This window comes from Symphalangus syndactylus, chromosome 14 (assembly GCF_028878055.3).
Source record: "Symphalangus syndactylus isolate Jambi chromosome 14, NHGRI_mSymSyn1-v2.1_pri, whole genome shotgun sequence".
NCBI lineage: Eukaryota > Metazoa > Chordata > Mammalia > Primates > Hylobatidae > Symphalangus > Symphalangus syndactylus.
The window spans coordinates 41,484,567-41,498,900 of record NC_072436.2 but is presented as its reverse complement, the minus strand read 5'-3'; the positions used below and the strand labels follow the sequence as shown (position 1 = coordinate 41,498,900).

At 41.1% G+C, this 14,334-nt stretch overlaps 1 protein-coding gene across 3 annotated transcripts in view; it reads left to right on the top strand.

Annotated features, from left to right (window-relative positions):
- Positions 1–14,334, top strand: part of TMEM87B (transmembrane protein 87B) — a 62,629-nt gene that overhangs the window by 15,542 nt on the left and 32,753 nt on the right. For all 3 annotated transcript variants that reach the window (XM_055243339.2, XM_055243340.2, XM_055243342.2), the window contains 4 exons: positions 4,092–4,142; positions 6,308–6,398; positions 9,819–9,880; positions 10,097–10,280. In XM_055243339.2, the coding sequence (XP_055099314.1) occupies positions 4,092–4,142; positions 6,308–6,398; positions 9,819–9,880; positions 10,097–10,280 (388 nt within the window). The remainder of the gene's footprint in view (positions 1–4,091; positions 4,143–6,307; positions 6,399–9,818; positions 9,881–10,096; positions 10,281–14,334) is intronic.

Sequence of the window (14,334 nt, the reverse complement as noted above, 5' to 3'; positions counted from 1 at the left end):
AGCATGGAACATCTTTTTTATTTTTTTTTGAGATGGAGTCTCGCTCTGTCACCCAGGCTGGAGTGTAGTGGCGTGATCTCCACTCACTGCAAGCTCCACCTCCTGGGTTCATGCTGTTCTCCTGCCTCAGCCTCCCAAGTAGCTGGGACTACAGACACCTGCCACCATGCCCGGCTAATTTTTTGTATTTTTTGTATTTTTTTTAGTAGAGACGGGGTTTCACTGTGTTAGCCAGGATGGTCTTAATCTCCTGACTTCATGATCCACCCGCCTCAGCCTCCCAAAGTGCTGGGTTTACAGGCATGAGCCACTGTACCCAGCCGAGCATGGAACATCTTTCCATTTGTTTGTGTCATCTCTGATTTCTTTGAGCAGTGTTTTGTAATTCTCATTGTAGAGGTCATTCACCTCCTTGGTTAGCTGTATTCCTATGGGATTGCATTCATGATTTGGCTCTTGGCTTGGCTGTTGTTGGCGTACAGGAATGCTAGTGATTCCCCGCCTCCCCCGCCGCTGCTGCCCACTCTGTCATCCAGGCTGGAGTGCAATGGCACAGTCTCGGCTCACTGCAACCTCCGCCTCCCAGGTTCAAGCAGTTCTCCTGCCTCAGCCTCCTGCGTAGCTGGGATTACAGGCACCTGTCACCATGCCTGGCTAATTTTTGAATTTTTTTTTTAGTAGAGACAGGGTTTCACCATGTTGGCCAGGCTGCTCTCAAACTCCTGACCTTAAGTGATCCTGCCGCCTTGACCTCCCAAAGTGCTGGGATTACAGGAGTAAGCCACCACACCCAGCCACTAGTGATTTTTATATGTTGATTTTATATCCCAAAACTTTGCTGAAGTTGCTTATCAGCTCAAGGAGCTTTTGGGCAGAGAGTATGGGGTTTTCTAGAAATATAATCATGTCGTCTGCACACGGGGATAGTTTGACTTCCTCTCTTCCTATTTGGGTGCCCTTTATTTCTTTCTCTTACTTGATTGCTCGGGCCAGGACTTCCAATACCATGTTGAATAGGAGTGGTGAGAGAGGGCATCTTTGTCTTGGGCATGATGTCAAGGGAAATGCTTCCAGCTTTTGCCCATTCAGTATGATGTTTGCCATGAGTTTGTCATAGATGGCTCTTATTATTTTGAGGTCTGTTCCTTCAATACCTAGTTTATTGAGAGTTTTTAACATGAAAGGATGTCGTATTTTATCCAAAGCCTTTTCTGTATCTATTTAGATGATCATGTGGTTTCTGTCTTTAATTCTCTTTATGTAATAAATCATGTTTATTGATTTGCATGTGTTGAACCTGCCTTGCATCCCAGGGGTAAAGCCTGCTTGATCATGGTAGATTAACTTTTTGATGTGCTGCTGGATTTGGTTTGCTAGTATTTTGTTGAGGATTTTTGCATCAATGTTCATCAAAGATATTGGCCTGAAGCCTTCTTTTGTCATGTCTCTGCTATGTTTTGGTATCAGAATAATGCTGGCCTTATAGAATGAGTTGGGGAGGAGTCTCTCCTCCTCAATTTTTTTGGAATAGTTTCAGTAGGAATGGTACCAGCTCTTCTTTGTACTTCCAGTAGAATTTAGCTGTGAATTCATCTGGTCTTGGGCCTTTTTTTGGTTGGCAGCCTATTTCCATTTCAGAGTTTCTTATTGGTCTGTTCAGGGAATCAATTTCTTCCTGGTTTAGTCTTGGGAGGGTGTATGTGTCCAGTAATTTATCCATTTATTCTAAATTTTCTAGTTTGTGTGCATAGAGGCGTATTTTCTGATGGCTATTTGTATTTCTGTGGGGTCAGTGGTAACATTCCCTTTGTCATTTCTAATTAAGTTTATTGGATCCTCTGTCTCTTCTTCTTTATTAACCTACCTAGCAGTCTGTCTTACTAATTTTCTCAAAGAAACAGCTCCTGGATTCATTGATCTTTTGAATGGTTTTTCATGTCTCAGTCTCCTTTAGTTCAGCTCTGATTTTGGTTATTTCTTGTCTTCTGCTAGCTTTGAGGTTGGTTTGCTCTTGCTTCACTAGTTTTGTTAGTTGTGATGTTAGGTTGTTAATTAATTTGAGATCTTTTTAACTCTTCTTCTTTTTTTTTTTTTTGAGACAGAGTCTCATTCTGTTGCCCAGGCTGGAGGGCAGTGGTATGATCTCGGCTCACTGCAACCTCTGCCTCCCAGGTTCAAGCGATTCTCCCGCCTCAGCCTCCCGAGTAGCTGGGATTACAGGCACCCGCCACCACACCCAGCTAATTTTTGTATTTTTAGTAGAGATGAGGTTTTGCCATGTTGGCCAGGCTGGTCTCGAACTCCTGACCTCAGATGATCCACCTGCCTCAGCTTCCCAAAGTACTGGGATTACAGGATTACAGGTGTGAGCCACCGCGCCCAGCCAAGATCTTTTTAACTTTTCACTGTGGGTGTTTAGTGCTATAAATTTCCCTCTTAACATTGCCTTAGCTATGTCCCAGAGATTCTGACATGTTGTATCTTTGTTCTCATTAGTTTCAAATAACTTCTTGATTTCTGCCTTAATTTCATTATTCACCCAGAAGTCATTCAGGAGCAGGTTGTTTAATATCCATGCAATTGTATGGTTTTGAAAGATTTTCTTAATCTTGATTTCCAATTTTATTGAGGTCTGAGAGAGTGGTTGGTATATGATTTTTGTTCTTTTGCATTTTCTGAGCATTGTTTTATTTCTGATTGGCTGATTTTAGAGTATGTGCCATGCAGAGAGGAGGAGAGTATATATTCTTTTATTTGTGGGTGAAGAGTTCTGTAGATGTCTATCAGCTCCATTTGATCCAGTGTTGAGTTCAGTCCTGAATATCTTTGTTAATTTTATGCCTCAGTGATCTGTCTAATACTTTCAGTCGGGTGTTGAAGTCTCTCACTATTATTGTGTGGGAGCCTAAGTCTCTTTAAACGTCTCTAAGAACTTGCTTTATGAATCTGGGTACTCAGGTGTTGGGTGCATATGTATTTAAGATAGTTAAGTCTTCTCGTTGAATTGAACCCTTTACCATTACATAATGCCCTTTTTTGTCTTTTTTGATCTTTGTTGGTTTAAAGTCTGTTTTGTCTGAAATTAGGCCTGCAACCTCTGCTTTTTTTCTGTTTTCCATTTGCTTGGTAGATTTTTCTCCAACCCTTTATTTTGAGCCTATGGGTGTTGTTGCATGTGAGACGGGTCTCTTGAAGACAGCAAACCATTGGGTCTTGCTTCTTTATCCAGCTTGACATTCTGTGCCTTTTAATTGGGGCTTTTAGTATTGGTGTTGTGGATTTGATCCTGTCCTCATGTTGTTAGCTGGTTATTATGCAGACTCATTTGTGTGGCTACTTTATAGTGTCACTGGTTTACGTACTTAAGTGTGTTTATTTAGTGGCTGATAATGGTCTTTCCATATTTAGTGCTTCTTTCAGGAGCCTTGTAAGGCAGGTCTGAATGAATTCCCTCAGCATTTGCTTGTCTAAAAAGGATCTTATTTCCCCTTCACTTATGAGGCTTAGTTTGGCCGGACATAAAATTCTTGGTTGGAATTTCTTTTCTTTAAGAATGTTAAACATAGGCTTCCAATTCTCTTCTCCTTGTAGGGTTTCTGCAGAGAGGCTTGATGTTAATCTGATGGGTTTTCCTTTGTGGGTGACCTGACCTTTCTTTCTAGGTGCCTTTAACATTTTTCTTCATTTTGACCTTAGAGAATCTGATGATTTATGTGTCTTGGGGATTATCTTCTTGTGAAGTATCTTGTGGGGTTTCTTTGCATTTCCTGAATTTGAATGTTGGCCCCTCTAGCTAGGTTGGGGAAGTTCTCATGGATGATATACTGAAGTAGGTTTTTCAAGTAGCTTCCATTCTTCCATCTCTTTCAGGAGCGTCAGTGAGTCATAGATTCAATCTCTTTATATAATAGGGGTAATTTTTCAAAAGCAGAACTTCGTTGCTTGTGTTTGGGATACAGTGAGATTTGTTCTTTGATGTTTAGCTTTTAATTTTTCATTTTTCTTCTAACATTTTTTTCTTAATTATTAAAACAATTTTTCTCCATAGCAATGCAGCAGTATAAAATGGCATTATTTACTCTTTTTTCCAGAATAAAGAACTAATAAATATCGGAAATGTTTCAAACCAGGAAAGATCAACGGTAAGCAGTTTGATTTGTCTTTAAATCAAATATACACAAGTTAACGTAAGACTGAAAAAAGTCGCTGATGGATAGACACTTAGTGATATAAAGTAGGGTTATTAGAATTGTGGAAGGAAAAGGAAACATTATTTAAAACCGTATGTTTTCAGGCCAGGTGCGGTGGCTCCTGCTTGCAATCCCCGCACTTTGGGAGGCTGAGGCAGGTAGATTGCTTGAGGCCAGCAGTTTGAGACCAGCCTGGCCAACATGGCAAAGCCTCATCTCTACTAAAAATACAAAAATTAGTGAGGCATGGTGGTACATGCCTGTAATCCCAGCTACTTGGGAGGCTGAGGCATGAGAATCACTTGAACCTGGGAGGTGGAGGTTGCAGTGAGCTGAAATTGCACCACTAAACTTCAGCCTGGGTGACAGAGCAAGATTCTGTCTCAAAAAAAAGTTTTCTTGTATATGTCTATATGAATTTTGTATATATTGTTTCTATCTTTGTCTAAAAATACCCTTAAAGCAATTTAAGATGAATTTCTATGCAGCCTTTCTTTTCTTTAAAAAATAAAATTCCCCCTCTAAATGTGCAAGACAGCATAGCAATGGACTGTGCTTGTCATTAAGGATTTAAAGAAATAGAAACCACGAATGTAGCGTGTGGAAGGGAAATTTTGGCATTTTGGGGAATTACTAAAAGTCAGAAGACTGAGTAAGAGGTCAAAAGGGTTGGGAGTGATGTGTAGGGACTGAAAGCAGGTTTGGGAGAGCTTAATGTTTGCTTTTATACTATGACTCTTCATGTTTTCTCTAAAGCCATCTTAAAGAAGTCTGATAATGGAAAGGCACTCGCTCTGCCGTGGCCAGGACAAACTTTGTACAAAATCAGTCATATGATGAGGAGTAGGAAATGAAAGAAACAGATAGGAAATATTCAGGAAAATGGAGTATAAGAAGTGTGGTCCAGTTATGGGAGGGCACTGGAGAATTTACAAGCATTACAGTGGGAAGTTTTATTCCTTAGTGGAATTGCAAGTAACATAGTGCCTTAAGAAATTTGAATCATTTAGCTTATGTACTTAATCTGAGTCATTTCTGACAACATTATCTAACTTCCTCTTCCCCCAGTTCAATTTAAAAACCACACATTAGGCCGGGTGTGGTGGCAGGTGCCTAGAATCCCAGCTACTCGGAGGCTGAGGCATGAGAATTGCTTGAACCCAGGAGGCTGAGGTTGCAGTGAGCCAAGATCGCACCATTGTACTCCAGCCTGGGTGACAGAGCGAGACTCCATCTAAAAAAATAAATAAATAATAAAAACCACACATTTAAATAAAACAAAATGTTTGATAAAATTAGGATAAAATATGAGAAAAGTAATGTTAGAAAAAAAGCTTTTTTTGAGACACAGGCTCGCTCTGTCACCTAGGCTGGTGTGCAGTGGTGTGATCTCATCTCACTGCAACCTCCGCCTCCCAGGTTCAAGTGATTCTTCTGCGTCAGCCTCCTAAGAAGCTGGGACTACAGGTGCCTACCACCACACCTGGCTAATTTTTGTATTTTTAGTAGAGACAGGGTTTTGCCACGTTGGCCAGGCTGGTTTCAAACTCCTGAACTCAAGTGATCCACCTGCCTCGGCCTCCTAAAGTGCTAGGATTACAGGTAGGAGCCACCCTGCTGAGCCCTAGAAAAAGTTTTTTATTAAACAGTATATAGAATGGTAATATAAAAGACAGAAAACATTGAAGAATGAGAAAAGCTTCTTTCCTCCTTTACCTTTTTAGGTCTAGGAGGATGGTGTCTAATAAGAGAAATAGCTATCCTTCTACTGCGTGCCATTCCTTTTCTGTTTTATTTGTGTGTGTGTCTGTGTGTCTGTGTGTGTGTGTGTGTGTTTAAAAGAAACCCAATATGGCTGGGCACAGTGGCTCACACTGTAATCCCAGCACTTTGGGAGGCCAAAGCAGGAGGATCACATGAGGGGTCAGGAGTTTGAGACCAGCCTGGGCAACATGGTGAGACCCCCATCTCAGAAAAAAAGGAAAAAATTTAAAAATAGAAAAATTAAAAAAGTAACCCGATTCAATTATTTTAAAATATGGCAAACAGTTGTTCAGCTATATTACATAGCAATTTGTTAAAAATAATGTGAAGAATTTTTTTCCCCTCTATTTCAGGATGTGGTAGCCAGAACACAGAAAGATGGGTTTCATATCTTTATTGTTTCCATTAAAACGGAGAATACAGATGCAAGCTGGAATTTGAATGGTATAGTTAAACTGCATGCATGTTTACTATCTGCATTTTCTGTATTCTGTATTTTTGTCACTGACCTGAGTCAACATTCTCTGTTTGAAATACATCATTCAAAAATGAATTTCTGTTAATCATACATTTATTTTAGATACATAAAATGTAACATTAAGCTCTCTTATTGCTACTATTTTTTTTAATTGATTGAAAATTTTACTGTGTTAAGATAAATTTTTAAAATTTCAAACTTCATAGTGGGATATAAAATTCTCCATTCTTTCAGATTAAAAAAATTTTTTAACATGTAGAAATGTGTAGGCAACATTTTAGTTGTATTTCAAGTAGGTTATGTTCTCTGTTTCTTGAAAATGGCCATCATCAGGGATTTAAGATTTTTATTATTTGACAAATTTTATTTTAAAGGATCTGTCTGTAGCCTAGGAGTAGAAGCAGCATATCTGCCAGCATGTGGCTTCTATGGTCTGTGAGGCACCCCCACCACTGTAAGTTAGACCCTCTGTGCCTTGTTAAGCTGTGGTTCCTTAGTGCCACAAAAGTAGACTTGCAGTAAGCAGTTTTCAAGAGAATGAATGCTTTCACGTATTTAGAATCACTTTGGCTGATGTTTTCCATAGCGGGTGTCTGCTGGGGCCAGCAGTAGCCAATCAGCATGTGAGGGCCCTGGGGATTTGATACTGCTCTGATTCAGCCAGTTAGCTGGCAGAAACCAACGAGGTGAGGTAGGCATTGCTGCAGAGGAGGCTCGGTCTGGTGTACTGTGTGGCCCTTGGAGGGAAGCTGGCAAGGTGGCTGCTCTGGAAGAGTGTGAGGTAAGGCTTCCTTCTGGAGATGGCATCATGAGCCAGACTGTGTCAAGTAGAGGGAGCAGGGACCCCGATGCCATTCTGTCACCTAGCTATCTTAGTCTGTTTGTGCTGCTGTAATAGAATACTTGACACTGGGTAATTTATAAAGAACAGAAATTTATTTCCCCACAGTTCTGGAGGTGGGGATGTCTAAGATCAAGGTGCCAGCAAGTTTGGTGTCTGGTTAGGGCCCTGGTGTCTGCTTCCAAGATGGCACCTTGAACGATGTGTTCTCACATGGCAGAAAGGATGGAAGGGCAGGAAGCACAAAAGGGGACAACCACTCTGCTCTCACGGGGTGGAGGCAGAAGAGCAAAGAAGGGCCTAAGCTAGTTCCCTCCAGGCCTTTTGTAAGGCATTAATCTATTCATGAGGACAGAGCCCTCGTGACTTAATCACTTCCCAAAAGGCCTCACCTCTTAATACCACTGCAGTGGGTATGAAGCTTTAATAAATTTTTGAGGACATTCAGACCATAGAACTAGCCTTGTGCTCAGTTCTTTCCCAGGCATTGTGTCTTTTCCCCTGACACCAGCGGGCAGTTTTGAGCCCCTGCTAATTAGTAGCTGGAGCTGTCACTGAGCCCTGATGTTTTGCACTGTACTTGGCATGTGGTTTATGATTGCCGTCTCAGACAAAACCCAACCTAGATGTGTGAGTTTGGTAATTTATTCCAAGTTACGTCAAGGAAGATAAGGTCCCAGTGGATGGGGGCTAGTCTGAGTTCTTGTTTGGTAGCTGGGACTACTGTGCTCTTGTATATGATCAGATTTGGCACAGGTTTTTAGAATAGCGTGTATACAAGTAAAAGTACCTCATTTTTTCTTTTTTTTGTAAATTGACAATTATAATGATGTAAATGTATGGGGTACAAAGTGATGTTATAATCTATAAATACAATGTGGAATAATTAAGTCAAACTAGTTAACATATTCATCACCCCTAATGCTTAACATTTTTTGTGGTGAGAACATTTGAAATGTACTCTCAGCAATTTTGAAACATACACTACTCTATTAACTATTCACCATGCTATGCAATAGAACTCAAAAAAAGAAAAAACTTATTCCTCCTGTCTGAGATTTTTTTTTATCCTTGCCTCCTACCCCCCAGCCTCTGTACCCACCGTTCTGCTCTCGTATTAGGAGTTCGATTGTTTTAGATTCCACGTATAAATGAAAATGTGCAGTATTTGTCTTTCTGTGCCTGACTCATTTCACTCAGCACAGTGTTTTCCAGTTCCATCCATGTGGTTGCATATGACAGAATTTTCTTCTTTTTAAAGGCTGAATAGTATTTCATTGTGTATATATACACATTTTCTTCATCCATTCATCTGTTGATGGACACTTACGTTGATTCCATAACTTAGCTATTGTTCATACTGCTGCGGGGAGCATGGGGGTGCAGACAGCTCTTTGACAAATGGATTCTAGATCTTTTGGGTAAATAGTAAAGTGGGATTACTGGATTATATGGTAATTCTGTTTTTAGTTTTTTGAGGACCTTCCATACTGTTTTTGATAATGGCTGTACTAATTGACATTTCACTGACAGTATACAAAGCATCCCTTTTCTCCACATCTTCATCAGCACTTACTGTCTTTCATTTTTTTGATAAAAGCCATTCTGACAGGTGTGAAATGATATTGGGGTTTTAATTTGCATTTCTCTAATGACTAGTGATGTTGAGCATTTTTCATGTATTAATATCTGTTGCTCATTTATATGTTTTCTTTTGAGAAATATCCAGGTCCCTTGCCTTTTTTTGTTTGTTTGTTTGTTTGAGACAGGAGCTCGCTCTGTCACCCAGGCTGGAGTGTGGTGGCACAATCTCGGCTCACTGCAACCTCCACCTCCTGGGTTCAAGTGATTCTCCTACCTCGGCTTCCCAAGTAGCTGAGATTACAGGTGCATGCCACCACACCTGGCTAATTTTTCTGTTTTTAGTAGAGACGGGTTTCACCACGGTCGTCAGGCTAGTCTCGATCTCCTGGCCTTAAGTGATCTGCCCACCTCGGCCTTCCAAAGTGCTGGGATTACAGGTGTGAGCCGTCACGCCCGGCCCCTTGCCCATTCTTTTAATTGGGTTTTTTGTTTTCTTGCTGTTGAGTTGTTTGAGCTTATATATTTTGGATATTAACTCCTTCTTGGATATATGGCTTGCTAATTTTATCTCTCAGTATCTTTAAGTTGTCTATGTCTACTGTTAATTGTTTCCTTTGCTGCAAAGAAGCTTTTTATATTGATGTAATCCCATTTGTCTATTTTTGCTTTTGTTGCCTGTGCTTTTGGGATCAAATCCAAAAAATCATTGCTCAGACCAGTGTTGTGTAGTGTTCTCCCTATGTTTTCTTCTAGCAGTTTTAGAGTTTCTGGTCTTACAGTAAAGGTATCTTGGTGAGGTTACATAATCAAACAATTACTAATTGTCTAATACCGTGTATGTGCTACATACAAATTCAGCATTTGTTAGTGTGGTTTGTATTCTTGGAGCCTTCTGGGAAATGAACTTACACTTAAAGATTTAAGACTGACTGTTAATTAACTCTCTTCTTCTCTATCGCAGTTTCTCTTTCTATGATTGGGCCTCATGGATATATCTCTGCATCAGATTGGCCCCTAATGATTGTGAGTATTTCTCATCATTTTTTCCTTTTTAAAAAATGAATTTTATACCCCAAGAGCTTTGTGGTAGTAATTCCTCAGTAGTTAATGCTTTGACATAGCCTCTATTTCTGGTTCCAGAGTGACTGGAAAATGAAGGGTTGGATACTTGAATGTAGAAGTGCCAACTTTCAAATAATCAAAAGGCTTAACTGACTAAAATTGCTTCTCTTCCTACAGTTTTACATGGTGATGTGTATTGTTTATATATTATATGGCATACTCTGGCTGATGTGGTCTGCCTGTTATTGGAAAGATATATTAAGAATCCAGTTCTGGATTGCAGCTGTTATTTTTTTGGGAATGCTTGAAAAAGCAGTTTTTTATAGTGAATACCAAACCATCAGCAACACTGGACTGTCAAGTAAGTTTTGACTGTCTCTGTAAATACAGTATGATCTAAGAGTTCCCCAGTATTTATGAGCAGAGCAGTGGGAGGCCCCCCTCTGAACAGTGGTTTGGAAACAGGCATATTATAGATGAAGAGAAGGAAAGCCAAGAAAAGAATGTCAGAGTAGGCCTCTGATCTGGCCGAGCATGTGTCTTCTCTTCATTATCTGTTTTCCTTCTTGCTAAATTTCCCCTCACTTCCCTCCTGGGAAAAATAAAAGTCCCATTTCCTAAGGTTCAGCCTGGATTAAAACAGCACAAAGTTTGGGATAGGGAGACTTCAGGTGCTGCCAATCCTTTTAACATACTTCTCCTTCCCCCCACATCTTCTTTTCCTTCTCCTTCAAAAAACAAAAGAAAGGAAATTGGCCGCAGGGAGTAAAATCAGGGGTGCTGGAATGGATGGTGCCTGCAGCGTCCTTGTGCTCTCCCCACCTCTTTACTCCCGCAAAGATCTTCATGTGACCAGTGGAGGCACCATCACAGTTTACGCAGTGGAATGTGTGAAGCAGGGAGGCCATACAGCTGGGCATCCTCAGATGTGTGCCCCAGACTTCTAGAAAGTAGATTTCAGGCCAGAGAAGCAAAGGTACAACTCTTCCACCGAACCTTTGGAAAGAGAGAGCTCAGAGGGGTTGAAGGTGCTCAAGAGTGTACTTCTGAGTGACCAGTTACAAATGATCTTGGTGCAGATTTTCAAAGGGCATGATTTTGTCTGTTACTGATTGATTGATTGACAAGGTCTTGATCTGTTGTCCGGACTGGAGTGCAGTGGTGTGATTTTTGCTCACTGCATCCTTGACCTCCAGGCCCAAGTGATCTGCCCACCTCAGCTTCTGGAGTAGCTGGCACTATGTGTCTGTTACTTATTTTGAAATACTCTAGAAAAAAAATGAATTGGACTATAGATGAAACAAATTTGGTGTAACGTTGCTAATTATTGAAGCTAGATGATGAGCACAAGGGAAGTCATTATATTGCTTTCTCTCTTTTGGGGAGTATTTGAAATTTCCCCAAATAAAAAGTTTAAAAGGACATGTACCAAAGAATAAAGAAAGGACAAACATCCAGGATGCATGTTAGAGATATCACTACTCTGTAAGAAGTTTTTTATGGTGTGTGTGTACGTGTGTGTGCGTGCGTGCATGCGTGTTCTATACCAGATGATGAAGAAAGGGTAGGTCTGCTGCTTAGAATTGAAGCATTCCTGAATGTAGAGAAGGCAGTTCTGATGCTTTGCTGTCAGTGGTGGTGATCTCTTGTTTAGTGAGGGTAAAGGGTGGCATGGACTTTAGTGAGGAGCAGCAAAAACCTGAGATCCATGAAGAGGTAAGAGGCCATCTGCCATCCTCAGGGAATCTAAGCTGTCCGAGATGGCACTAGAGGGCTTGGAAGAGATACCCAGACTGCTGTCAGGGTCTTTGAGGAGTCCTGTCCAATAGGAGAGGTGGGCAGGAGCTGATGTCCTTTCTGATTTTCCCATGTGGGAATTCTGTGACAGGGGCTGTCTTGCCCAGCATTGATCTTGAAGCACCAAATTTAGAAAAATCATTAGACGGATGAGAAGCATTGATTGTTAGGACCCGACATGGGTACATTAAGAAGATCTTGTCAGACTAATTTTTTTGTTTTGGGATGCTAGATTGACAGGAAGATGTAGTAAACTTAGTATAGCTGACTTCTTCAAGGCATTTGACAAGGTCTCTTTTGACTTCTTTTGGACAAGATGAGCTGAAAACTGGTGGTGCCGCCATATCTAAAGAGTTCATGGAGATAATCACTGGTCAGTCTAGACCTCTGCTGTTTTCTGTGGTAGCCACAAGCCACATCTGGGTACTTAAATAAAATTAAATTAAATTAAAAATTAAGTTCCTCAGTTGTTCTAGCTGCATCTCAAGTGCTCAGTAGCCACAGGTGACCAGTGACTGCTGTATTGGACAGCACAGAGGTAGACCATTTCCATCATTGCAAAAGGGTCTGTGGGACAGCTCTGGTCTGGAGCAATGGTTCTCATCCCTGGTTTTGTATCAGCATCACTTGAAGAACTTTAAAATGGTACCAGTGCCAGAGATTCTGATTAGGGCAGACCTAGGAATTGGGGCTGTGTAGAGACTTCCAGGTGATTCCAATATGCATCTAGGATTGAGAACCATTGAGCTAGGAGGTTTGAATGGTGTCTCTCAGATTTTAGGCCTTGTTGCTGGTTTATTCTTCTTGTGAATCTGTTGGTTTGTTCAACTAACATTTATTGTGTGACTATGTAGACAGCATTCTCTTAAATTTTGTGGATGATGTGAGGCTGGCCAGGGTCGTAAATACTTAGGGGCATAGAGAATCATTTTAGGTAGACCCTTTTCACTTGAAGATACGTGATGAGAGGAAAGAGACTTGACATGCTGATTAGAAAGGTGAAATTTAATGGATAAGATCTTGAACTTAGGTTTGGAGTACAAATTGCAAAAACACCAATGGAAAAGTTTTAAAAAGAATTTAAAAATTGAAGCTGATGAAAAGCAAACTCAACACAGGCAATAATAGGGTGGTTTCCTCCCACAAGCTCCCACAACCTCAGATTGCAGCAGGAGCCTGGAAGGAAAGTTGAGAATCTTGCTGTATAGGCCACACTGTACCAGAAAGGTTGTAGTCATATTACCTCAAGAGGAGTATAGACAGCCCATGGAGGGATTGACAGCACACTCATCCCTCAACATTTGTGATCATAAACCCCTTCTTCACATTCTGCACTCTTTCGGAGAGCTCATCCATTGTTTTCCTCCTAAAGCTTTCTCTACTGTGGAGCTCTCTATCCTGAGCTACAGGCATATATATCCGGTCACCTGCAAAACAGCTTCTCAATGCCTTGCAATCTTCTCAATCTCTGAATGGCAAAAATGGAGCTCATCCTTTCTGCCTTTGTGTGGCAGCCTCGCCCCAGCCCACACTTGCTGCCCTTCCAGGTGTTCCTCTCGCTGCATGATACTCGCTGCATGGCCAGGAGACCTCAGGGCCATCTTTTACATCTTTCTTGGCTTCTTGCTCTGCTTGTAGTTCTAGATCTATCTTCAAGGCATTTGACAAGGTCTCTTGTGAGTTCTTGCAGGCGAGATGGAGCTGAAAACAATGTGAACTGAAAACATCAGATGGATTCACAACTGGTTTTGCCACCATATTTTCTGAATATCTTTCTGAACCTCTTTCTACTTCTCTCCATCATCACTGCCGGTACCCTCATCATCTCTTAGTTTTCTGGAATAGTCTCCTGAGCATTTTCCTTGCCTGCAGTTTTGTTCCTCTCCAAACCATTGTAGGTAGAGCAATCTTGATAAAATAAAGCCATCCATTTTATTCCAGCAGTCAGCACATTTTTCTGTCGAGGCCATAAAGGAAATATTTTGGCTTTGCAGGCCATATGGTCTCTGTTGTAACAACTATTCACCCTTGCCATCAAAGCATAAAAGCAGCCATAGACAACATGCAAACAAATGAGCATTGCTGTGTTCCCATAAAACTTTATGTCCAAAAACAGATCAGATGTAGGGCCAGATTTGGCCCATGGGCCGTAGTTTACCAGTCCCTCCTTTGTTCCTTTGTTTATTGTTACTGACTTTCCACTGCCCCTAACATCGAGTCCAGACTCCATGACAGGGGCTCCAAACTGCACAATTGGTCCCTGCCTTTATGACCAGCCTCTTTTCTTGACATCTACCATTACACTCTCTGCTGCAGGCATAATGAACTTTCACTTCTTGCAACATAGTTTGCTTTTCCTCTTTTCTTCTCTGTGCCTTTGCACGTGCCTTGTTCTTTGCTTTGTCATACTGCACCCCCAAATACTTAACTCCTACTTAGCCTACAAGTCCTGATTTAGATGTCACTTTTTCTGAGTTTTTCGGGACCCAATTCTAGCTCCCCCAGGTGTAGATTAGACTGGCCTTCTTCCAAGTCTGGAGGGATGCTGTGTTACCTCTAGCGCTTACCACACTGAGTTCTATTTACTTAGCCTAACCAGAGTACAAGCTCCATGAAGG